We start from the raw sequence: 26,570 nt of genomic DNA on the forward strand, positions 1-26,570 counted from the left end.
TATCTGCGAAAGATTTATATTTGATAGATGTCTTCTTTAAACAGGTTTTAACCTGAGACCAGATATTTTTAAAGGTCTGACAAGCAGTCTCCACCGCAGGAACTTGGGTGGGCGGGAGGGCAGGAAATTCCGGAAAAGACGGATGGTGACCGTAGACCACAAAAAATGGAGTTTTGGATGATGACTCATGGTACATGTTGTTATGGGCGAATTCAGCCCAAGGAAGCAACTCTACCCAGTTGTCTTGATTGGCTGAAGAGAACATCCTTATAAAAGTCTCAAGATCTTGATTGACACGTTCAGTTTGTCCGTTAGATTGCGGATGGTAAGAAGATGAGAGTGCTAATCGTATGCCCAAGGTTTTACAAAGGGCTCGCCAGAATCTGGAAACGAATTGTACTCCTCTATCCGACACAATCTCAGAAGGACATCCATGGATACAGAAGATCTCTTTAATGAAATGTTCAGCCAGAGTAGACGAGGAAGGCAAACCAGATAGAGGAATAAAATGAGCCATCTTCGAAAATCTGTCCACCACCACCCAAATAGTGTTATGATTCTTACTAGGTGGTAAGTCAGTAACGAAATCCATACTAATATGGGTCCACGGTTTGGACGGAATGGGTAGTGGTCGCAGCAACCCTGCTGGAGTTCTGCGGGAGGATTTGAACTGGGAACATAGCTCACAGGAAGCAATGAACTCTTTGACGTCCCTCCTCATTGAGGGCCACCAGTAACTTCGAGAGAGAATCTCAAAGGTCTTGTGTTCACCGGCGTGTCCAGAAAAACGAGAGGCATGGAACCACGAAAGGATTTTCCTCCTTAGAGTAGAAGGCACGAGGGTCTTCCCAAATGGTAGCGTTTTGGTGGATGAAGCAGCCAGTGAGATACATTTGGGGTCTAGAATGGTATGGTTGGAAACCTCTTCTATATCAGAGGACGTCACAAAAGCTCTAGATAAAGCGTCAGCTTTTTTGTTCTTGGCAGCTGGTTTGAAGGTTATTATTAATTCAAAACGGGAAAAGAAAAGAGACCATCTTGCTTGACGAGGGTTCAAGCATTGGGCAGACTGAAGATATGACAAGTTCTTATGATCCGTGAAGATCGTCACCGGATGGCTCCCTCCCTCCAATAAGTATCTCCATTCCTCTAATGCAGCTTTGATAGCTAGTAACTCCTTGTCCCCGATAGTATAATTCTTCTCTGCGGGCAGGAGGCCCCGAGAATAGAAGGCACAAGGATGGAATTTTTGCTGTTCCGAGCGTTGAGAGAGAATAGCTCCTAAGCCCACATTAGAGGCATCTACTTCCAGGAAGAAGGGGAGTGTCACATCAGGCTGTCGAAGGATTGGAGCCGAAGAGAAGGACTCTTTTAGTGTTTGAAAGGCTTGAAGAGCCTCAGGTGACCATTGCTTAGGATTAGCCCCCTTCCTAGTCAGGGCCACAATAGGAGATGCAATGGAAGAAAAGTCTTGAATGAAGCGTCTATAGTAATTGGCAAAACCTAAAAAACGCTGGATAGCACGAAGAGTAGTTGGCTGGGGCCAATGTAGTACAGCATTCACCTTGTCTGGATCCATCTTCAGGCCAACTCCGGAAACTATATACCCCAAGAATGGAATCTGGGGTAATTCGAATGAACATTTTTCTAATTTACAAAACAATGAATTTTTCCGTAGCCTGGAAAGGACTTCTGCCACATGTTGGTGGTGAGAAGGCAGGTCCTGTGAAAAGATCAATATGTCGTCCAGGTAGACGACGACACATACATATAATAAGTCCCGGAAGATCTCATTGATGAAACCTTGAAAAACAGCGGGGGCATTACACAGCCCGAAAGGCATTACCAGATACTCGTAATGCCCGTCTCTGGTGTTAAACGCTGTCTTCCATTCGTCACCGGAACGAATTCTGATTAAATTGTAGGCACCACGAAGATCCAACTTAGTAAAGATACGGGCTCCCTTGATGCGATCGAATAGCTCAGTGATCAGCGGAATGGGATACCGATTCTTGATAGTAATGGCATTGAGTCCACGAAAATCTATGCAAGGGCGTAAAGATCCATCCTTCTTTTTAACGAAGAAGAACCCCGCTCCCGCGGGAGAGGTGGAAGGTCGAATAAACCCACGCTGGAGGTTCTCCTGTATATACTCAGATGTAGCTTGAGTTTCAGGTAACGAGAGTGGATAGACCCGGCCCCTGGGGGGAGTCTTGCCAGGTAGAAGATCGATCGGACAATCCCAAGAACGATGAGGAGGAAGACGTTCAGACTGAGCTTTATCAAAAACATCAGTAAATGAAGCATATTGAGGAGGGAGTCCCGGTGAGGTAGATGAGATGGAAGATTGCTGTACTTTGAGAGGAATGACTTGGGAAAGGCAACGATGGTGACATTCAGACCCCCAAGACGTGACTTGAGGGGTGCGCCAGTCAATCTGGGGAGAGTGACACTGAAGCCATGGGAGGCCTAAGACAATTGGACTAGTCGTAACAGGGAGGATTAAAAACGATATTTCTTCATGATGCAGGGCACCAATCAGAAGGGTTACTGGAGACGTACTCTGGGTGATGAGACCGTTGATGAGACGTGATCCATCTATAGCCGTCACAGTAATGGGTGTTTTTAAGGTAATCACTGGTAGGGACCATTGATTTACTAATGATTTGGAAATAAAATTTCCTGCTGCTCCGGAATCAATCAATGCCTGTGACTCAAAGGTTTTGGTAGCACAGGAAATTGTAACATCAAAGGCGTAGACTTTAGATTTCATGGAAGATGGAGAGGACTCCAGGGACCCTAACTTCACCTCTCCAGAACTAGTTAGGGCCTGGCATTTCCCGATCTCTTAGGGCAAGAGCTGAGCATATGAGTGGAATCAGCACAATAGATACAGAGTCTATTCTTTACTCTTCGTTTCCTCTCCTCTAAAGATAATTTGGAACGTCCTATCTCCATGGGAATCACAGAGGGTGAAACTGGACGAAATTGAGGGTTAGAACGAAGAGGTGCTTTAGCAGAAGTTGTTTTCTCAGCCTCTCTTTCACGAAATCTCATATCAACACGATGGCAAAGAGAGATCAGATCTTCAAGTGACGAAGGAAGCTCCTGGGTAGTCAGTGCATCTTTAATTTTATCGGAGAGCCCCTGCCAGAAGGCGGCAACTAGGGCTTCAGTGTTCCACTGAAGTTCAGAGGCTAAGATCCTAAATTGAATGACGTACTGTCCTACTGTATGAGATCCTTGTCGCAGACGGAGGATGCTGGAAGCAGCGGAGGTCACACGACCTGGTTCATCGAACACACTTCGGAATGTAGAAATGAATTTGGCACTATCTTGCAATATTGGGTCGTTTCTTTCCCACAGAGGGGAGGCCCAAGCCAGGGCTTGTCCAGAAAACAAAGAGATAAGATAGGCCACTCTGGAACGATGGGTAGAAAAATTTTGAGGTTGGAGCTCAAAATGGACTGAACATTGGTTAAGGAAACCCCTACAAGTTTTGGGGTCCCCATCGTACTTTGACGGAGTAGGCAGGTGAAGCGTAGAAGCTGTAGACACCTGGGATGGCACTGGGGAAACGGAGGAGAGCACAGGAGCCTCAGTAGTAGCTGTCACAGTCTGTCCAGATGTTCCTTGGGAGGTTAACGATTGATAACACTGAAGTAACAGCTGTTGGCGGGCATCCTGTTGCTCCACACGGCTGACCAGATGCTGCAGCATCTCTTTGGCTGTAGGTTCCGTATCTGGGTCTGTCATGGCCTGATCTTACTGTCACGGGCACTAGGAGTCTTTACCCAGGGATCACCAGGTGGCAGGCTTACCAGAGCAATGTAGATGGTAATAGGGTACTCTGGTAGCTGGGTGATCACGGAACAGGAAACAGCAGATGATGAGATGCTCAGGAGAGTCTATGACTAGCAGCACTGGTAATATGGAGGTAATAGTACACGAGGAACTGTAGGACAGGGACACGTGAAGGTAGTCAGTGGTCTGCGATAGCAAGTTGTACCACTGCTATAGTGAGGGGGAATGTCCAACAGAAACGAGGAGGTGATGAGAGTCAGCGGTCTGCGGATAGCAAGTGGTACCGCTGTCTGAGTGAAGGAATGGAATCCAAGTGGAGGTATCCGGGGAGTCAGTGGTCTGCGATAGCAAGTTGTACCACTGCTATGTGAGAGGATACTGGAACAGGTGATACCGGAAACAGGGATCAGTGGTCTGCTACTAGCAAGTTGTACCACTGAATATAAATGTGAGGAGGTGCACGGGGAGAGACTGCAACACAGGATATACACAGGCACCTTATACACGATCCACAGTAACATGCACAATATATATAAATGACTGAACAGGTCTGCAAATATAGAAAGTCTCTTGAAGTAGTCCAGCACAAGTTAACACAGTCAATGATGGCAATAGACTCAGCGGATAGCAGACTCCAGAGGAGAACCAACACAGTCCAGCAAGATATGCAATACACCAGCACAGTCAATGAGAAGTATGCATACCGTGGTTCAGAAGCAGGCAGTCAGATAGGAGTGCAGCGATACCTGAGCGGCAGGAGGCCGGCTGGATGAGAAGTCCCAGGATAGATGAGGCAGCGGTCTAGTAGGTGCAGCGCACAGATAAGTAGACCAACAGGGACACGAATCCACAGGAATCAGTAACACGTGGAACTGGACTCAAGGAGAACCCAGGAGAGTGGAGATGATCCAGCAGAGGAGTAGTAGATGAGATATAAATCCAATGCTGACAGGAGGGTAGACCAGCGGGACACGTGAAGGCGTGGAGAGCGGGTCAGCAGTAGATGGGTGATAGCGCGGTCAGCAGCAGCAGGACTCTGCGGTACACGGAGGTAACCAGTAGCAACCAATAGGTGTCAGTAGCGATGGAACACGGGAGAGCAGAGTAGGCCAGGAGCTGTTGATCACGGAGAGTAGCGAATGGCAATGAGAGCAGCAGTCTCGAGGAAACACAGGAGAGCTGAGGAGAGACTGCAGTGCACAGGAGCAGCGGATAGGAATCAGCTAACTTGTCACGATGATGAACACAGGCGAGTTGTAGGCTGGAGGCTGTAGTGCACGGAAGCAGCGGATAGACATCAGCTAACAGTCACGATAATGAACACAGGCGAGTTGTAGGCTGGAGGCTGTAGTGCACGGAGGCAGCGGATAGGGATCAGCTCACAGACTTGATGAGGAACAGGTGAGTGGATGTAAAGTGAAGGTTGGAGTGCACGGAGGCAGCGGGTAGGAACCAGCAAACAGTCACAGTGAAATATAATAGCGTGATGAGGATTAGAGGGCTGTAGTGCACGGAGGCAGCGGATAGGAATCAGCAAACAGTCACAATGATATGTAATAGCGTTGAAGTGGTTTGGAAGACTGTAGTGCACGGAGGCAGCGGATAGGAATCAGCAAACAGTCACGATGATACAGTTGATGGTAGAAGTGGTATGGGAACCACAGTAGTAGAAGTGGTTTGGAAACCACAGAGGTAGAAGTGGTTTGGAAACCACAGGAATCAGCAGCGCTGAAAACACGAGGAATACAGGAACACCTTCAGAGACTCATAGGGAATGAGACTCCAAGATCAGGCCACGTGGTGTTGACCACAGGTGCTTAATATAGGGAGTGTTGCCTGATCTGCCAATTGAGTTAAAGGGACATACACTGAAGTATAGGAAAGGGCTGCGCATGCGCAGACCCTCAGGATGGAGGACGACCACGGTTCCTAAATGTCCGGGAAGAGGCACTCACGGTCCGGTGAGTGACACCCATATGTAATGCCCGCACATTGTTACTGGCGTTGTCCGATACCACAAATCCCCAGGAGAGTGTAAGTGGGGTAAGCCACTGCGAAATGATTTCCCTCAGTTTCTCTAAGAGGTTGTCAGCGTTGTGCCTCTTACTGAAACCGGTGATACACAACGTTGCCTGCCTTGGAACGAGCAGGCGTTTCGGAGATGCTGCTACTGATGCAGCTGCTGCTGTTGCTGCGGAAGGCGATGCATCTACCCAGTGGCTGTCACATTCATATAGTCCTTAGTTTGCCCTGAACCACTTGTCCACATGTCCGTGGTTAAGTGGACAGTGGCTACAACCGCATTTTTCAGAGCACTGAGGACACTTTTTCGTACTTCTCTGTACATCCCGGGTATCGCCTGCCTAGTGAAGTGGAATCTAGACGGGATTTGGTACCGGGGACACAATACCTCCATCAACCGTCTAAATCCCACTCCACTGATGGCGGACACCGGACGCACGTCTAACACCAACATAGCTATCAAGGATACAGTTATCTGCTTTGCTATAGGATGACTGCTGTCGTACTTTGTGCTCATGGCAAACGACTGTTGGACGGTCAATTGTTTCGTGAAAGACGTAGCGGTCTTACGACTTCCCCTCTGGGAAGATGACCGACTCCTAGCAGCAAGCAGCAGCGGCAGTAGTAGGCGTACCGCTGCAGGATCCTCCGGAAGAATCCCGGATTGAAGAGGACTCAGTCATGCCGGTGACATGGCCTGCAGGACTATCTCTGATTGAGATCATGAAGGAAATTGACTAGGAGGGTGTTGCTGGTGTGGATACAACAGGACCAAGGGATTTAGGTGTCTCTGGACTGCTGACAGTCCTAGCCACAGTTCCTGAACTAAACACTGAATTATGAAGGGTCTTCAGGTGACGTAGAAGGGAGGATGTCTCTAGGTGGCCAAGATCCTTACCCCTGCTTATTGCAGCTTTACATAAACTACATATGGCAATACAATTGTTGTGCGGATTGGGATAGAAATAATTCCAGACCGAAGAGGTGCATTTTTTGGTCTTCTGCCCAGGCATGACGATGGGCTTTTTCATCCCATAGACAACAACTGTTTCCCCCCCTGGTGCCTCATTTAAGATAACCACATCAGCATCCTCCTTGTCAAGTTCCTGCTCAGCGCCAGCTACATCAATATCCTCCTCCCAGTGTACAACATTGACACCTTCATTATCCAAATCTGTAACTGCACTGTGGGTGATCCTTCCAGCATATGCAGAGGGCGTGCTGCAAATGGTGGAAGGAGCCACCTCTTCCTGTACAGTGATGGGAAGGTCAGGCTTCGCAACCACTAACACCCTTGAACTCGCCTTGGGGATTTGTGATGACATCTCTTTAGAAGGCAGAGTTGTTTGCTGTGTTGTTGATGACAGCTTAACTCTCTTAAATTTTTTTAGAGGGGGGGAGGAGGAGGGCTTAGATCCTTGGATGAAGCTGAATCACTAGTCATGAACACGGGCCACGGCCTAAGCCGTTCCTTGCCACTCCGTGTCGTAAATGGCATATTGGCAAGTTTACGTTTCTCCTCAGATGATTTCAATTTCTTTTTTTTGATCATTTTAGTGACCTTTGGCTTTTTGGATTTTACATGCCCTCTACTATGAAATTGGGCATCGGCCTTGGCAGACGACGTTGATGGCATTTCATCGTCTATGTCATGACTAGTGGCAGCAGCTTCAGCATTAGGAGGAAGTGGTTCTTGATCTTTCCCTACTTTATCCTCCAAATTTTGGTTCTCCATTATATGCAGCACAAGAGAGCGTACCCCTAAACCTCACACACTCGTCAAAGCCTTTAAAAATTATATGCGGCACAGGACAGTACCACTGGACTGGAGTTATACAGCAGTACCAATGGACTTATATACTGCAGGAACAGTGAACGTAGTTATATTGCAGTACCAATGGACTTATATACTGCAGGAACAGTGAACGTAGTTATATTGCAGTACCAATGGACTTATATACTGCAGGAACAGTGAACGTAGTTATATTGCAGTACCAATGGACTTATATACTGCAGGAACAGTTAACGTAGTTATATTGCAGTACCAATGGACTTATATACTGCAGGAACAGTGAACGTAGTTATATTGCAGTACCAATGGACTTATATACTGCAGGAAGAGTGAACGTAGTTATATTGCAGTACCAATGGACTTATATACTGCAGGAACAGTGAACGTAGTTATATTGCAGTACCAATGGACTTATATACTGCAGGAACAGTGAACGTAGTTATATTGCAGTACCAATGGACTTAGCAGGACAGAGCACAGGACACAGCACCACTGGACTCAGCAGGACAGAGCACAGGACACAGCACCACTGGACTGAGCAGGACACAGCACAGCACCACGAGAAAGAGCAGTACAGAGGACACCTAACACACCCTACCTCTTCCCTGATCAATGCCCGAGTGAAGATGGCGGCGGCAAGCGGGGAATATAAAGAATCCAGATCTCGCGAGATCCGACAGCGGGATCCTGACGTTCAGCCTCGTTTTCAGTTTTGCGATCGGCGGGAATATCCGAACAGTGCTCGGATCGGGCTCGGATCTGCACTGTTCGGGGGTGTTCGGATTGCGAGAATCCGAGCCCGCTCATCCCTATAATATACTATATGTAAGCCACAGCATCAAACCAAAAATAACTTAAGTATTTTATATAACAACTAAAATTAACATGTAAAACATAAATTGCATATAACTGAAATAAAAGACCTAATTACTGAAATTTAAGCAAACCATAAGTCAGCAGACCATCCAACATGACCCCTTCCACTAGGTACAAGAGGCTCTGCCCCTGGACTTCCCACATCAATTATGATTGCTGTCACCTCTGCTGTAACTTTTATTAGGTATATTTAATATATACTGAAATATATACTGAAATTACCTTCAAGTATTAAAATAATAATTTGGAAATCAGATGGTATAAATAAGCTTAAGCAATATCTAAAGGATACAACATTGTACTGAATTATATAACGGTATAGTTATTGATTCTAATCTCTCCAGTGTGGACAAGGAGTGATATAAATGTTGCATCCTTTACATATTGCTTAAGCCATTTCCAAATAAATCACTTTGGATCATTGTAATGCTTTAAGGTAATTTCCGTCTATGTTAAATATACCTAATGAAAGTAACATTTTACATTTACTGTTTATGAGTCTATAAAATATAACCAAAGAGCAAATTCTGGTGCTGAGTTTACTTCTTACCAGTTGGAAAATTAAGTTGCATCTGTAATAGAAGACCTTACTATATGTCCCAACTCAAGACAGAAAAACTAAAAAATACAGCGCTGCAAAAAACTGGTGCAAATAATTAAATTTGATTAAATTCACTAAGGCAGAATAAGTGAATGGTTCTCTGCAAAAATTAAACATATAGGGTTTGAGTAATTAAGGAGAGTAAGGAAAAAAAAGGGGTTAAGGGTGATTAAGTGTTCTGCCCGCCCTAGGCGAATACAATGGTTGCATCCCCCCCAATGTATTAGGAATACTCATGAATATGTATTCAGATGTATTCTCCAGCATTCAAGTTGAGACAGATTGTGCCATTGCCATCTCCCCTGCAGCCATTTTCCTTACTCTCCCATGCAGATATTTTCACTACCCCCTCCAACAGTCATTGTCCCCCCATGCAGGTATTTCCTTACCTCCCCTACTACAGCCATTGCCTCCCCCCTCAGTCATTTTTACTTACCCCCCTTCTACAGCCACTGCCACCCCTCAGTCATTTTTACTTACCCCCCTTCTACAGCCATTGCCTCCCCCCTCAGTCATATTTACTAACTCCCCCGCTGCAGGTATTTCCTTAGCACCCCCTCCTACAGCCATTGCCACTCCTCAATCATTTTTACTTACCCCCCTTCTACAGCCATTGCCTCCCCCCCTCAGTCATTTTTACTTACCCCCCCTTCTACAGCCATTGCCTCCCTACTCAGTCATTTTTACTTACCCCCCTTCTACAGCCATTGCCTCCCTCCTCAGTCATTTTTACTTACCACCCTTCTACAGCCATTGCCTCCCTCCTCAGTCATTTTTACTTACCCCCCCTTCTACAGCCATTGCCTCCCTCCTCAGTCATTTTTACTTACCCCCCTTCTACAGCCATTGCCTCCCCCCTCAGTCATTTTTACTTACCCCCCTTCTACAGCCATTGCCTCCCTCCTCAGTCATTTTTACTTACCCCCCCTTCTACAGCCATTGCCTCCCTCCTCAGTCATTTTTACTTACCCCCCTTCTACAGCCATTGCCTCCCCCCTCAGTCATTTTTACTTACCCCCCTTCTACAGCCATTGCCTCCCCCCTCAGTCATTTTTACTTACCCCCCTTCTACAGCCATTGCCTCCCTCCTCAGTCATTTTTACTTACCCCCCTTCTACAGCCATTGCCTCCCTCCTCAGTCATTTTTACTTACCCCCCCATCTACAGCCATTGCCTCCCTCCTCAGTCATTTTACTTACCCCCCTTCTACAGCCATTGCCTCCCTCCTCAGTCATTTTTACTTACCCCCCTTCTACAGCCATTGCCTCCCTCCTCAGTCATTTTTACTTACCCCCTTCTACAGCCACTGCCTCCCCCCTCAGTCATTTTTACTTACCCCCCTTCTACAGCCATTGCCTCCCCCCTCAGTCATTTTTACTTACCCCCCACTTCTACAGCCATTGCCTCATTCTTCAGTCATTTTTACTTGCCCCCCCTTCTACAGCCATTGCCTCCCCCCTCAGTCATTTTTACTTACCACCCCCTTCTACAGCCATTGCCTCTCCCCTCAGTCATTTTTGCTAACTCCCCCGCTGCAGGTATTTCCTTAGCACCCTTCCTACAGCCGTTGCCTCGCCTGCAGTACTTTTTCCTTCCCCCCCCCCCGCAGGTATTTGCTTACCTTGTATTCCCTTACGCTGCCTGGCAGCGGCTGCCGGCATTCACTCGGCGCCTCCAGAATCCAGACCGCGCTCCTACGTTGCTGCACGTGATGTCATGACGTCACATCGGGTGCGCAGGGAAGCTTCAAGACCACAGGGAGCGCCGGCGTCGGGAACCAGAACAAGGGGGAGCCAGGAGCCGGACCGGCCCATCTAGCCATCAGCCCTTCTGGCAAATGCCAGAAGTGCCAGATAGCCAGTCCGGCCCTAATGATGATTTAGACATACAAATTGAGGATGCTATTTTGAACTTGCTAATGTGCAACAGGATGAGGGAGATAATTGTGAATCTGAAAATGTTACAATGTGTTGTACTTGAACAAAATAATGAGGATACTGATGTGCCCAATTAAGTCAATCACCAGTGGTACCATGCCCATGATAAGTGCACTATCATGCCTATACAAAAGACCAAAAAATCCACCACTTGCATGCAGAAATATTTCTATCCCAACCTAAACAACAATTGTCATGATATTTCTAGCCTTAGTGACGCCACAATAAGTAGAGATACATACCTCTTACCATCATTTCCCTTCATCATCATCATCATCATCATAATCATCATAGAATGTGCTGGTGCTATAGCACTTTGCAATTGGGAACAAACACAGTAATAAAACAATACTGGGTAATAAAGACAGACAGAGAGGTAAGAAGGATGTTAGGAACCCCTCCAGCAAGTACAGCAAAACCCAGAGTCTGCTCCGAAAGTCTGGTGTTCACTGTTGCCCCTAGTGGTGGGGACAGACTTGGCTGCAGACAAACAGAGGGTCGTGAGATGTGCACTGGCTGGGGAGAACCCAGGAATAGAGTTACCGAGGCTGTAGAGTAGGAAGTGCAGGAGGGAGTCTGGTGAGACACCGAGTGGATGGTGTCAAGACTGAAATATCACTTGTGGCCACTGGAATAAACAAGGAACAGTTGATAGAGAAGTCCCCTGATATACAGCAACTTCTGTACCGGTGCTTGTCCGGAAAGGAACGGAACTTGCAGTGATAGGTAAGGATGATGAAACTGAACGTAGGCAGTAACCAAGGGTAGCTACAACCCACAGTACCGGTGAGAGTCCGGAGATTTAGGGGTAACAGTTCTTTGGCATTTGCCAGGGGTAACTACAATTATAGGCACACAGTGATATATGTAAACAGTCAATAGTACCTGTGGCAAGGTAGAGTCCGGAGCCAAATGAAGATTGTTGAAATTTGAGCGCAGAGATGCTGCGGGGGCTGCGTCTTCATATAAGGTAGGATGAGCAGAGGAGCTGTAGATAACGCCGGAGCCATACCTGGGTCCAGGAGATAACTGATGAACTGGTGAGCAGATAGTAGAATCGTCAGGAACAGAAACAGGTCTGGTACACAGGATATCAACACAGGAGAAGAGTCAAAGCACAGTCAAGTCGGTACACAGGGAAATCCAATGAAGAGTAGTCAGGAGCGGAAACGGTCTGGTACACGGGAATACACTAAGCCGGCAGGAAACAACAGAAACAGGTAACAGGGCAAACACAAGGGGTCAGAACTCAAAGGTAAACGTATTACTGGCAATCCTGCAGAGGATTAGTCGGCTATTTAAAGAGAGCAGAACCAATGGGCTGTAGGTGATCATGAGGAGCCAGGTGAGTGAGCTCAGAGAAACAGGCTGGCCAGGTGAGGCATAATATAGAAATGACAGCATGAATTGAGGGCAGAGAACAGACCTTTATGACCCTATCTAATACCTATCTAATCTATCTAGCTAATCTATCTGCCTATCTGATCTACCTAAACTAATATATCTAATCTATCTAAGATCTAAAGTAACTACCTATCTAAACACCCAGTGGCTATCTAAACTACCTAACTACCTACCTATCTATCTATCTATCTATCTATCTATCTATCTAGTTACTCTGACAGAGAGCCCAGCGAGTAATAACAAAGGCCCTGCATGCAAGCTTACATCTCCCTACTATGTTATTTGCAGCAAATTCATTCACTAAGTTTATCAAAATGTGGAAAATCACTTACAGTAACAAGCAGTCCAGCATCAGCTAGAAGCAGAATCAATAGACATCTCATGCATTCTTCACCATCAACACCATTATTGCCAATCTCCTCATTATTAGTACACAGTCGAGCATCCAATTTTCATATGCAAACTGACTCCCTTAAATCCCATGATTCCCAAGAGGCATCTTTGCGCACTACAGCTGTTGCTGTTGCTGCTACTGGGGGTGAAACTTCTATACAGAAGGGGGCCTAGAAGAGTAAACATAGCTTTAAACAACAATTGTCTGTGAATCAAGTGTTTGCAAGTATAACAGCCAGCATGCTGATGCACAGCAGATCACTAAATTCATGACAGTTATGTTAGCATGTGGTGTGCTTCCAATTTCTGCCATCAGTGCATCAGGTTAAGCAAGGTAGTTGAGATCATGTGTGCACACTACCAAATTCCATCTCTATTTCATTTCTCCCAAACAACAGTTCCTCAGCTGTACCAGGAGGTTAAACAAAAGTAATTCAGTTCTGACTGTCCACGTAACTAGAGATATTTGGACAAGCGCTACAGGTCAAACAAAAGACTACTAAAATTATAAGATGAGCAGTTTGGATTCAGAGCAATCCGACAGATCCCAGATTTGGGGGTTCCTGCCAGCAAGGTACCTGTTGTTATATTTCACCAGGATCCGCAATTTACTTATAGCATGGCCTGCATGCATACATTTTTTACACTGGTAACCCTTCATCATCATCAACATTTATTAATATAGCGCCAGCAAATTCCGTAGCGCTTTACAATTGGGAACAAACATTAATAAGACAATACTGGGTAATACATACAGACAGAGGGGTAAGAGAACCCTGCTCGAAAGCTTACAATCTATAGGACAATGGGAGTTAGAAACACAAGGGCATGTGCTACATCATATTGCACAATGGACCAGCCAGACTGCAAAGGTAAAAGTACTGAGTGGGCTGTGTGTGTTGCAATGTTGGTCAGAAGGTTGTTGTCTTGCGTTAGCAGTGTAGAGGATGGCAATAGGGTAATCTAGGGAAATTAAGATGATGGTTGAGGAATATCATAACCTTGTCTGAAGAGGTGGGTTTTCAGTGAACGCTTGAACGCTTGCTTTGTTACATATTCCACTATGGTCTTATCAGGAAGATGTCTGTGTGTTAAACTGGTAAGCCCAACTGATAAAGGATATTCTATTTTCTAATATAATATAATCAGAATTCTGCCACGCTTGAATCAGAAGTGGCTCTGAGAAAATCTCTCCTCCCCCAATACAAAACAGAAGGTTTGTGAATGATGGTGCAAGTCTGTTTAGTTGCTCAGAATTAACATATGAAATGCTGTGATCTATTTCCTGTGGAAAGGTAACTCCACCCAGGAAAAAAGAGTTTTGGTCTCATGTAACAAGAGGAAGTGAAGCTTTCTTTGTTGGCTGATTTGACCTGGATAGGGACATGCAGAGATGGTTCACGGCTGTTGGAAAACTAAGTTTAATGGAATGGCGGTCTGTATATAGAGCCTGGGAAGGCCCAGGCCAGCAGAAAATTTTTTTATAATGAAGTTTTGAATGGAAGGTGATCGAATCTGGATGCATATGGTTAGTATATGAAAAGAAATGATCATTTAACTTTGGGTAGAATATAGCTGAGATATGGGAATTTGTATACAGATGGTAAATGTGAATGGAATTATACTGTATGTGAGATGTTTGAGTTAAGGGAAAAAGCTTGTGTGCTTGTTAGGTTTGAATTGAATAGTTCTGTTTGAGTTTTGCCTGATATTGTTGTGCTTGGGGTGGATTAGTCTAGTAAGAACTGGGCCCTGTTGCTATGAAAGTTGCATTGGTAGTAAATTAGGCCATTACAAGCACATGTGGTTAAGATGGCTGACACTGTGTTAACTCCTCTAATGCTGTACAATTCTTGGAGTTCCTGTGATATTGGGATGGATTGTTGGTTTAAATGGTAGCATTTGTATCAGTTGCAACAGATACTTGGAATAGATGCCTTGCTGGCTCTCACTAAATATATGTCTTTGTGTAAAATAAATATTTATGGTATACTTACAAGTATATTATTAGGGATTTAACAACTGGGCCCTATTCATTGGTAGTCAATTAGGCCATTACAAGCACATATGGCCAACATGTGCTTGTAACTTGTAACAAAGCATTTCATAAAGTCAACCATTTTAAATATTATGATTTATTCCAGTTCTTTGTAAAAGCTAAATTGCAAATGCTGTGTAATGGAAGTGTATGGTTATAGCTTGTTTAATGCATTATGATGTAAATGTATAGTAAGTGCATGGAAATGGTAGTGCATTGTTTGTTAGACAGAATGCTTGTTTTGGAAAAGTATTTCATGGGAAAGTAAGGAAAATGTGTAGAAGGTATATTAGAAGGTTATATTACTGAGATTTTGATTTAGATGGAATTGGAAACCTGCTATGTTGTTTGTTGAAGAGTGTGGCTGATATCAGCACTTAGATGCTTAGCATTGATCGTATTGTTCAGGAAGTGGTCAGATTGTTAAAAGGTAGTTTGTAATGGAAAACTCTGAAATAATGTGGTTTATTGCTGGATAAATTAAAATAGTTAATATGGCAACATGGAGGTGATCTAGAAGTTACCGTGCTTGTAAAATGGCTGTCATCTAGAAGCTTCCATGTGAATGGAATGTGGATAGTGAAAAAAGACTGTTGCAAAGCATGATAAAAATTATACTACACATTTGGACTTTGACTGAGAGAAGTGAAATGAAAGGAGAATAAATGGTTTATATATGTGTCATGAACATAGAGAGCTTGCAGTTATTTATAAGGGATACATCATAACTGCAGTGTAAATAGGTTATATCAAATTGATAGGCTTAGTTAAAGTGTAAAATGTGAAGTCAGAGAGTCTGGTGTAAATTTATTGGAAGGCTTTCCACATCCCAGTGTGAGAAGATAGAAGTGTCACCTGGGGGCAGCTTCAAAGAGCTCACGGGGTGAGATATAGCCTATTTGTGACACCTAAATAGACGTTTAGGTACCGCTCAGCATGTGGTCTGGCTTAAAGAGGCCATGTGCTGACATAGGCTACATGCGGTATTGACCAAAAGAATTCAGTTTTAAAATATGCCCCTTAAAAATCAATAAAAGTAGTGATCAACCACATATTCCACAATAGCATGATGAAGAGCAGCTCATATGTTATATTAAGAATTCTGCCCCACAGAGAAATGAAGGAAATGAGTGTAAGCTCTGCGAAAACACTGTATTTAGGCATGTTTGATATAAAAAAAAATGGATAGAATTATAGGGGATTTATTAATGTTTGGAAAAATTGGATCGATGTAACGCTCTACAGAAAAAAATAGATCACATAGTAGAATTGGTTAGTAAATCAGGCAACATGCAAATGGTGATTGAAAAAGTGTCACAGGCCACAACCCTCGATTAGCATTAAACACTGCCCCTGTGAAGACCATTCCATTTCATGTTGCTTAAAAACCTGTGTTATGAAGGGACAAAGGGTCAGCTTCTTGGGGATCAATCTAATTGAAGAACTGTCCATCTTTTCTGCCTGCCCCAGGTATACACATTATTATATGTAAGTGATGTACTGTGCTTTCATCCCATTTGTTTTTATAACTGTTTGCAATTTTTTGAAATCTTTATCTAACTGTTTTTTTTTATTCTCTGTAAGCATTGTACTTTTTGCGTATTAAGTCTAACATTTAATAGCTCTGTCCTTATTGCTCTAAACAAATTCATTGCCTGTTTAGAAGAGACAGATTGCTTGGCTGGATTAACTCTTTAGAAAACCAGTGTGTGAAGGGTTAACAGTTTAGCTACCAGGGCACAGAGTGTGTACAATTGGGTGATTAAGTCATAGGTTTGCTACAGGCCTTATAAGTAGCTGGTGGCAGTTGCTGAGAGGTGTGAAGCGTGCGACTGTGTTGGGAAAAAGGACCAGCGAAATCTGTAGCCTTAGAGAGAGGTGATTGAGAGATTTGCGTTGGAATCCTATATATTTCCTTACAGTAAGCTTCCAAGTAACAAGTGCGCAGAGGGCGGTTTGTGACAGATAAAGGGGTTCAGAAGCAGTTTCCTGACAAAATAGAGGTGATATATTGTATACTGTTGGAATATATGATAAGATATCTAATCAGGGAGTAGCTAGAGGGGCTTAACCCTGACATATGGAGAAATGGTAAAAGTGTATATGTGAGCTAAATGTGAGAATATTTGCATGTGTTTGACTGTGTCTCCCCCCCCCCCTCCCAACACACTGTCTTACATTCACACACCTTTAGATAATAGGTCACACACACGCTCTTACACTACACAATAGTTGGTCAAAACACAAACACAGTCACGTTTATATTTATAAAATGGGCAATGAACTAAATGTATTGTACGAAAATCTATACTATACCACCTATGTTAGAAGTAAATGAAATCTGTTGAGTTTGTGTTTAAATACTGTTACACTTGTCTACTGCTTTATAATATATACATACGTTTTACAATTAGAATGTTAATGCATCACGTTTTAAAGGAATCTTTTGTGTGGTTATTCTTAAAGAGATAAGACATAAGCATAAGTTTTATTATATGAATATTGGTGCTGTGGATTCAAGGGAAAATAAGAATTATATTTCTTAGGTTGAATCAGAATTACCTTTGCGAGGAGTTAATTAATGGTAATAGTCATAAGCTACGTTGTTGAATGGTCATTCATACATTAGCCAGACTATTGGGGAGATTAAAACCCCATACAGAAGATTACGCTTTTACAGCAACCATATTGGATACACAAAGTAACATAATATATAAATATTTGTGCACTAGTTTATTTCAATGAAATCACCAAGAAATCATTCTCTACAGGATTTAAGTGCAGGAGGAGTTTATTAAAAGTTAGCCTTCTTTCCTTTCTGGGGGGTTAATGCCAGTGATAACCATGCTAGCATTAAGTATCCCTGTCTATTTATTAAGTTGTACTGCTGCAATATCTTTCCTGTGTGAACATATTTAAAAATGAATGGGGATATTGACTCAAAACTAGAAAATAAATATTCTTTTTTACTTTAAAAAAAAAAAAAAAGAAAAAGAAGATTTATTGTACATTATTTTCTGTGCTAACAGCGGAACTGTAAGCTCCAACAGATTTTCAAACTCAGCTTGATTATGGCTTCCGGATTAATAAAGTCTCAGAAGCAATGTATTGATACAGTAGTCTAATGCATACCTATGGTAAGCGTAAAATGTTTTATATATTTCAGAGGAATATGTATTGAAGGAGTTTGCTGTGTTATTGCTGGGTTACTTGGAACTGGAAATGGTTCTACTTCATCAAGTCCAAATATAGGTGTTTTGGGAATCACTAAGGTAAAGACTTTATTTGAACTGCACTAAATGCATTTTTTTTAAATTGATGAGAAAACAAATGTTAGCTATTTTTTATAAAACTTTCTGTCTCAAACTAGAGGACTGCACAGTCACCCACAATTGTGAGGCTTTAGTTTCAAATTTCTAAAGTTTCTTATATCTGGAGATATGATTATAGAAAGTTAGCCGTTCTACTTTAACATAGTTAGAACACTACAAAAATAATATTTTTATTTGTATTAAGTTTAGATGCAACTCATTTTATATTCATTAGAAACTTATGTGTAATATAGAGAATATTGCATTTTACATAGCTGGGGTATTAATATCACCCTAACCATCCTGTCCCTCATTTCTCACAATATGTGGATTATAGCATGTACTTGTTATAGCAATTGCTTTTGTTCCCCAGCTGAACAGAGTACAACTGCAGTGTCTAATTACATGTGGATAAGGGGACATTGTAGCTCATTGTAAATATGTATATTGTTTATTGTTTATTGTTTATTATTGATGTGGCAGTGAGGTTCTTATTCATTCTCCTTAAAGTGAAGCCAGGTGGGTTATGGGTAGGGATCAGGTAGCAAGTTACTGGTGAGGGGGAATGCTAATTAGTATCCATTGTTCTCACAAGACGTTTGGTCTACAATCTGGCAGGGGGAGTTTCTGTGGAAGTACAGCTCATCTCCACTCCCCTCTCCAACCCCCCTAGTCCAGGACTCACCAATGTTAACAAGGAGAGGCCCATGGGTTTGCCCAGGGAGGGGAAAAGCACTGTGGAAATTTGACCTTAGATGTAAGGAACCACTACACGGGAAATGGTGATATTCATTCTGGGATTTGATTCATGGAATGTGCAGTGGAGCTGGTTTTGAGTTTTCGTTCTCTACCAATGGAGCACAGCTGCAGCTAAGAGAAGAACTCCATGGGTCTTTCAGGACATCCAGGTGACTGTAGCGCCTTAAGCTAGTGGGGTAAGGATCAGATGATGTGGTAAACCTGCCTGCCATTTATTTACTGTGTGTACATAATAATCTAGTGATTGTTTTTTTATTACAATAAATGTATTGCTTTATTTTCTAACTGCATTTGCCTGAGTGACTAATAAGAACCTTAGAATGTACTGGGTAGGCTTCCCTGGCCTAGGAAGGCAGCTGTGGGTGGCCAGTCATAGTGAAGTGCTTAGAATTGGGGCAGAAAACCATGTATCTTCACAATAGCTTACATGGATATTTGAAATCAGTTTGGAATTTATTTGATCTTATTTTTACATTTTGTTTACTAACAATCTGATTTCAATGGCAGAATAAGTTAGGATGAGCAAAAATATATTACACATTTTGAATTCTAATGACTTTCAGTGTCTTCCAGCCATCGTAGCAAGTAAGAAAAAACAGCAACATAGTCATAATTCTTGTTATGCTTTTGGCATAAACAGGAGTTAGGAAAATAATAATTAAATGTACTCATGATTACTCCCAAAGATGTGAGTATCTGGGAAGTCATAAGGACTGATGCAGAGTTGGTCACAAAATGGGAGTAAATTACTTAAAAATAGAGCATGGTAAAATAGTATTTCTGCCCACAGGCAGAGCTGTACACATCTTGAGATGTGTCTGCCTCAGCAGCATATGCATCATTATCAATTTATATAGCACAACCAATTCGGGAGTGCTGTATAGAGAATATTTGTCTTTCACATCAGTCCCTGCCCCATTGGAGCTTAGTCTAAATTCCTTAACACACACTAGTGTCAATTTTGTCAGCAGCCAATTAACCAGTATAATGTGAGAGGAAACCAGAGCACACCGAGGCGACCCACACGACCACAGGATGAACATATAAACTCCACACATATAAGGCCCTGGTTGGGAATTAAACTCCATTATCCCAGTGTTGTGAGGCAGTAGTGCTAACCACTGAGCCACTGTGTTGCCCATCTGGTTTAAAACAAGTCATCATGCTCATCAGCGAGCCCTATAACAGGTGCAAAAGATACGCTTCCTAGGAGGCTTATAAGTGTGTTTGGTTTGAGCAGGTCTGCAAGAGCCCCATTTGTGTAAACACTGTCTGTACTCCATGGTTACTACTATGCACTATTTTAAGGATGGGGAACCATTAATATCCAGACCTTTTTGTTAGAACAATAAGGTCTGGATTTAAATGGTCCCCCTCTTAAGATATTTTTGCCATGCCCCTCCTACTTCTCTTCACTATAGAGAAATAATATAAATAAATAATTGTTAGAAGAGTAACAAAAGAAACATTTTACCTGTAATTGTTAATGTTGTCTGTCATACATAAGAAGAAAAGCTTTTGCAATTGCAACCTTTCCACAAATCTTGACTTGATTACAAAAAATATATTAACTGGTTTGTGACTTAAAGTTATTATATTTTTATTTGGTATGATATAATCATACATAAATAATTGTCTAGTTTATTCCATTTTGAATGAGCTTGACTTTCAAACTTGTATTTGGTCATATAAAATGATTTTTTAGTATACCGATAATATAAAATTATTTCACATGCATATGTAATACAATATCAATTTTATAAAGCAAAATATATTTTCTGGTTCAAAACTGCTTTCTGGGACAAAAAAAATGTTAAAACCTCACAAAATTGATTTGTTGTACATTAATCTATTATGTGGCACAAAATATAATTTGCTGCACAAAATATGTGCCTCTTCTATAACTGCAAAATATGGATTTATACATCTGGGGGTAAATGTATGAACATGCGGGTTCTTCAACACCCGCGTGTTCAGCGTGTTCGGCGATTAAATTTCAAGCGGCGCTGCATTGTAAAGGTTTCCCTTTACAATGCAGCGCCGCTTGAAATTTAATCTTCGAACACACTGAACACGCGGGTGTTGAAGAACCCGCATGTTCATACATTTACCCCCTGTAGTTATTTTTGGGTTTCATAAGTTATTTGCAACACAAAGCCTATTTTTTTCTGGCAGAACAACCAAATATGTGCAGGTTTATGCTTAATTGTGTAGGCAGAATGACTGATAAACAGCACCCCATACTCAGTACATGGAATGTTTATACTGTCATTAATACCCCTCAATAGTTATGCATGTACAGAAGATAGCTAGCTTTATCCTAGTGTATAAAGTATGAAACAATCAGTCACAACATTAAAACCACTGACAAGTGAAGTGAATAACATTGATTATCTCATTACAATGACACCTGTCAAGGGCTGGGATATATTAGGTAGCAAATGAACAGTCAGCAAGTATACGGATCGGAGCAACCAAATTGTGATGGCTAGGACTACGACTGGGTCAGAGTATCCCCAAAATGGCAGGTGTTGTGGGGTGTTACCAGTAGTGGTTAGTATCTACCAAAAGTGGTCCAATGGTAGGACAACTGATGAACTAGCAACAGGGTCATGAGCCCCAAGGCTCATTGATACCCATGGGGAGTGAAAGCTAGCTGCCTGATCAAATTTCACAGAAGGGCTACTGTAGCACAAATTGCTGAAAAAGTTAATGCTGGCTATCATAGAAAGGTTTCAGAATACACAGTGCATCGCAGTTTGCTGCTTATTGGGCGATGCAGCCACAGACTGTACAGAGTGTCCATGCTGACCCCTGTCCACCACCGAAAGCGCCTACAATGGGCACATGAGCACCGGAACTGGACCATAGAGCAATGGAAGAAGGTGGCCTGGTCTGATGAATCACGGTTTCTTTTACATCATGTGGATTGCCGTGTGTTTGCATCATTTACTTAGGAAAGAGGTGGCAAAAGGATGACTAATGGAAAAAGCTAGGCCGGTGGAGGCAGTGTGATGCACTGGGCAATGTTCTGCTGGGGAACCTTTGGTCTTGGCATTCATCTGGATCTTACTTTGATACATACCACCTACCTAAACATTGTTGCAGACCATATATTCCCCTTCATGGCAACGGTATTTCCCAATGGCAGTGGTTCTTTCAGCAGGATAATGTACCTTGCCACACTGCAAAAATTGTTCAGGAATGGTTTTGGGAACATGGCAAAGAGTTCATGGTGTGGACTTGGCCTCCAAATGCCTCATATCTCAATCCAATGGAGTATTTGTGGATGTGCTGAAAAAACAAGTCTGAGCCATGGAGGCCCCACCTTGTAACTTACAGAACTTAAAGGATCTACTGCTAATATTTTGGTGCCTTGCTTCGATGGGTCAGAGATGGTTTGGCACCACGAGGGGGACCTACGTAATATTAGGCAGATGGTTTTAATGTCTTGACTGATCAGTGTATGTGTATATATATATATATATATATATATATATATATATATATATATTTGATATTGCAATAATACTGCAAAACATTCTTCTTATACTGAACTGAAGCCAGGTAAGGATCGGGTGGGGTCCAGTTACAGTATACAGGTAGCTGCATTTATTCTCCTCCTCCTTTCTCTATAGGAAGACCTTTGAAGTCCTTTATCAGCTAGAAGCTAGTTCTGGCTGATAAAATTTGTACTGGGAGTGTCACTTAATCATCTTGCCCTTTCCCCTTAATTAATCTGAGCAGGTCCCAGTTGTCTCTTCAGATATCATGAAAATCAACCCTCCAGGGTACTAAGGGGTGTATTGGGATGAAAAGGGACAGCCCTGTAACAGTCCCTTTTGACAGACAGCCACTCATGGAGGATCCCATTTTCCAAGGCCACCCCTAACCCAGCCACTAGAATGTTGGAAAACTACAAGATATAGAGAATAGAGTAAGAGCCAAAGGAGCTTGATGCTGATTTTGATTTGATCCTGGGAAGAACTCCAGCTTTGAGGTCTAGACTTCTAATGGACTGAGCATTCTGCTGGGACATCTGCAGCTCAGAAGCACTTCATATGTCTTGTTACTCTTGTGTCTTGTGGGCCTGACCTAACAGGGTGACCAAGGGCAAGACTCCTATCATGATGGTAGAGGAGAGATTGTCAGCCAAGTGGCCAGGATACAGCAAGTCAGGACATCCTGGTGACTGAAGATCCTTAAGCTCGTGGGCTAATTGATGGATAATGTGGTAAACCTGCATGACATTTATTTGCTGTTTTTATATAGAATTCTAATGATTGATTTTATTATAATAAATGTATTGTTGTACCTTTCTTTCTAAATGCATTTGCATGAGTGACTATGGGATCCCTAAAGATTACTGTCTATGCTTCACTGGTTAGTAAGGCTCCCTTGGGTGGCCAGCCTGTGCGAAGTGGAAATAATTGGGCCAAATAAACCCGGATTCTTTACGCCTATGTTCATCTGCCCTTTCCCTCCCCCATTCCACCTCTCAAGTCATAGGCTGTTATATGTGTCATTTGCATTCAGACATGAATTGCATGCAATTGCGTTCACTGGCATAAGGACCATTTCTGAGCATTGGAACAGGTGTTTCATGCAAAATATGGCACGCAAAGGGACTTATGTCCAAAGATGAATCAGAACCTAATTGCAGGGCCATAACAAGGGCAGTGACTATCAGTTATGAAAATCACCACCAAACAAATGATGTGCTGCTTTCCACGAGCAGGACAGCATAGCTGTATTTGCCCATTAGCAGAGACCCAGAGCGAGAAAGGCACTGGCTCCCTGCTCACTACTGCATCATGACATGCAAATATTACATCAGGACGCTGTTAGAATAGAGGAGACAAGAGGAGATAGCATGGAAACAAAAGATAGGAGGAGCAAGAAGACACAGAGGGAGGACACAGAAATAAGAAGCAGAGTGAAGGAGAAGCTAAGCTCAGGAGTACAATGGTAATTAAATTACTGCAGGGGCTGGGGAGAACAGGAGGGAGGGCTGGAGAGAATGGAGTGGGGTCTGGAGAGGTCTGGAGAGAATAGAGGGAGACTCATAGGGTTGGGGTTTGGAAAGAAGGGGGATTTTCTTTTGGAGTACATAAATATATGATACATACTATAAAAACATAAGTTACACTTGATTAGCATGGCCTCCAGACAGAAAAAAGAAAACCTCACCCGAACCAATGAGCTCTCTATCCAACTCCAAACCCTAGAAGCACAACATAAAGCATCCACTGACCCTGCAAACCTTACTGCTCTCCGTGAAGCTAGAGCCAAGCTAAATCTCCTCCTCTCTAAACAAGCAGCCAAACGCCTTAAATGGCTCCATCAGATCTTCTATGAAAAGGGAGACTAAGCTGATAAAATCCTTGCATACCGCCTACGTGCAAATAGAACACATAGAAATATTATAGCTATTCGAGACTCCCATAACCAACTAACTCAACTCGATCCAGCACATATCAGGACAGCATTCCAACAGTATTATACCGCTCTTTATAACCTCCTGGCTCCCAATACGTCCCCACCACTGAAAGCTCCCTCCGCTTTGATTGCTAACTTCCTGACTACAACCAGGCTGCCTAAATTATCCCATCAGGCCCTCACACTTCTTAATGAAGAAATCTCGTTAGACGAGATTCATCAATCCATTAAAGGACAAAAAAAATGGTGAATCCCCAGGCCCTGACGACTTCACGGCCGCATACTACAATAAATTTGCAGACTTATTGAATACTTTCCTCCCCTCTCTAATCCATTATGATCAGGCAGGATTTATCCCGGAGCGCCAGTCGAGGGATAATATCAGATGTGCCATCAACATCATCCATATTCAAATACCAGAAGATCCCTAACTATTATTCTCTCTCTAGATGCCGAAAAAGCATTTGATAGGATCTCCTGGGATTTCATGAAGGCAGTTCTTGAATCCTTTGGCTTCACTGGCGATTTTCTCACTGGCGTCCTAGCATTATACACTACCCCCACTGCTAAAGTCCTGATTAATGGTACTCCCTCAGAGCCTGTCACCATTCGTAATGGCACACGACAAAGTTGCCCCTTTCCCCTTTAATATTTGCTCTGATAATCTCACTCTTTGCAGATGATATACTTCTTTCGCTTACCCAGCCAGGGATCTCTTTACCCAACTGTCACGAGCCGCTGCGGCCGCGGGCACCGCCACGACTCAGTTCCTGCTTCTTCTGGCGTCCCGGCCATCGCTATGTTGACCAGGACGTCACTTCCGGAAATTCGGCCCGACCGTTGCCAGGACAACGGCCGGACGCCAAGAATTGTGCCTAGGCGCTTTGGGCGCAAGCGCGGACAAGAGCGCAGCCTGTAGGCTATTAATCAGGCAAGGGTTGTGAGTAGTTGCAGAGCTAGGCTCTGATTGGCTAGAAGTAGTATTTAGGGCAGTGAGGACTGAGCCTCACTGCCGGTTATAGCGTCCTGTTTACAGTCCTGCTGCCTGCTACATTACCTCTGTGTTTGGTGTTAACCTATGATAGATTTCCCGTGTATGACCCTTGCTTGTTCCTGGACTTTGAACCTGTGCTTCTGACCCTTACCAATTGCCTGAACCCGGATTTCAATTCTCTGCTCGTGCCCCTGATCTTTCGCCTGTCCCTGGATTTCAAACCTGTGCCCTTGACCCCTGACCTTGCTTTGTCCTGCGGCACCGACCCTGCCTGAACCCCACGCTGCTGTCCACCACTACTCTCTATTTATGGGATCTCCTTAGCTGGTGCACAACTCTCGACCCTCCGCTAGCCTGCGGCCAAGTCTGTCCCCACCACTAGGGGCTCCAGTGAACACCAGGCTTTCGGAGTAGACTCCGGGTTTTGTTGTGCCGGCTGGAAGAGTTCCTAACACCAACTTATTTGCCACCCTCCAAAACTACAGTGAGGTTTCAGGATATAGGAAAAAACTACGCCAAATCGGAGGCTATGCTGCTCCATGTCCCCCCTTGGGATACTCCTTCTCCAGGCTAATTTTAATTTCAAATGGCAACACAGAAAGATCAAGTTCCTGGGTGTTTTCCTCACATCTCGTTATGATCTCCTGTTTCGTGAGAACTTCCTACCTCTTATTTCCAGGATGCGGGCTGATCTATCTTCTTGGAACCGCCTCATTATCTCATGGCTGGACAGGATCATAGCTGTCAAAATGAATATTCTCCCTAAGTGAGTATACCTTTTCCAAACCCTACCGGTAGCTGTCCCTGATTCTTTCCTTGCCAATACCCAAAATGCCCTCACCCACTTTATCTGGAATCATAGACCCCCAAGAATCTCAGCCAAAATTCTAAAGCAGGGTTGTCCCTGCCCAGCACGCCTGTAAATGTGGCCCAGAAGGAGTTTTGGTTGTGGCAAGGGGGCAGCGCTCTTAATGGGAAAAACAAATCCTGCAAAAAAATAAAAAAGAAACTACTTACCTTGCGGTCACGCGGTCACGTCAACTGGTACTCCGGCTCCCTCCCTTGTCTCCTCCTCCGTGCGGCGCTCGCAGTGAATGTCGGGCGTGATGTCATCAGAATTTGAGAAAAGAAGAGAAGAGGACAGGAGAACAAGCCGATTAAAAGGTAAGTTAAGGGGGATTTTTTTTATTATTTCAAGGG

At 43.4% G+C, this 26,570-nt stretch overlaps 1 protein-coding gene across 1 annotated transcript in view; it reads left to right on the top strand.

Moving 5' to 3' along the window:
* SLC23A1 (solute carrier family 23 member 1) overlaps positions 1-26,570 on the top strand; it is a 258,391-nt gene that overhangs the window by 163,942 nt on the left and 67,879 nt on the right. Inside the window, exon 10 of the mRNA XM_075206009.1 lies at positions 18,034-18,139. Within this exon, the coding sequence (XP_075062110.1) occupies positions 18,034-18,139 (106 nt within the window). The remainder of the gene's footprint in view (positions 1-18,033; positions 18,140-26,570) is intronic.

Source organism: Mixophyes fleayi, chromosome 4, assembly GCF_038048845.1.
Source record: "Mixophyes fleayi isolate aMixFle1 chromosome 4, aMixFle1.hap1, whole genome shotgun sequence".
In the NCBI taxonomy this organism is placed as follows: domain Eukaryota; kingdom Metazoa; phylum Chordata; class Amphibia; order Anura; family Limnodynastidae; genus Mixophyes; species Mixophyes fleayi.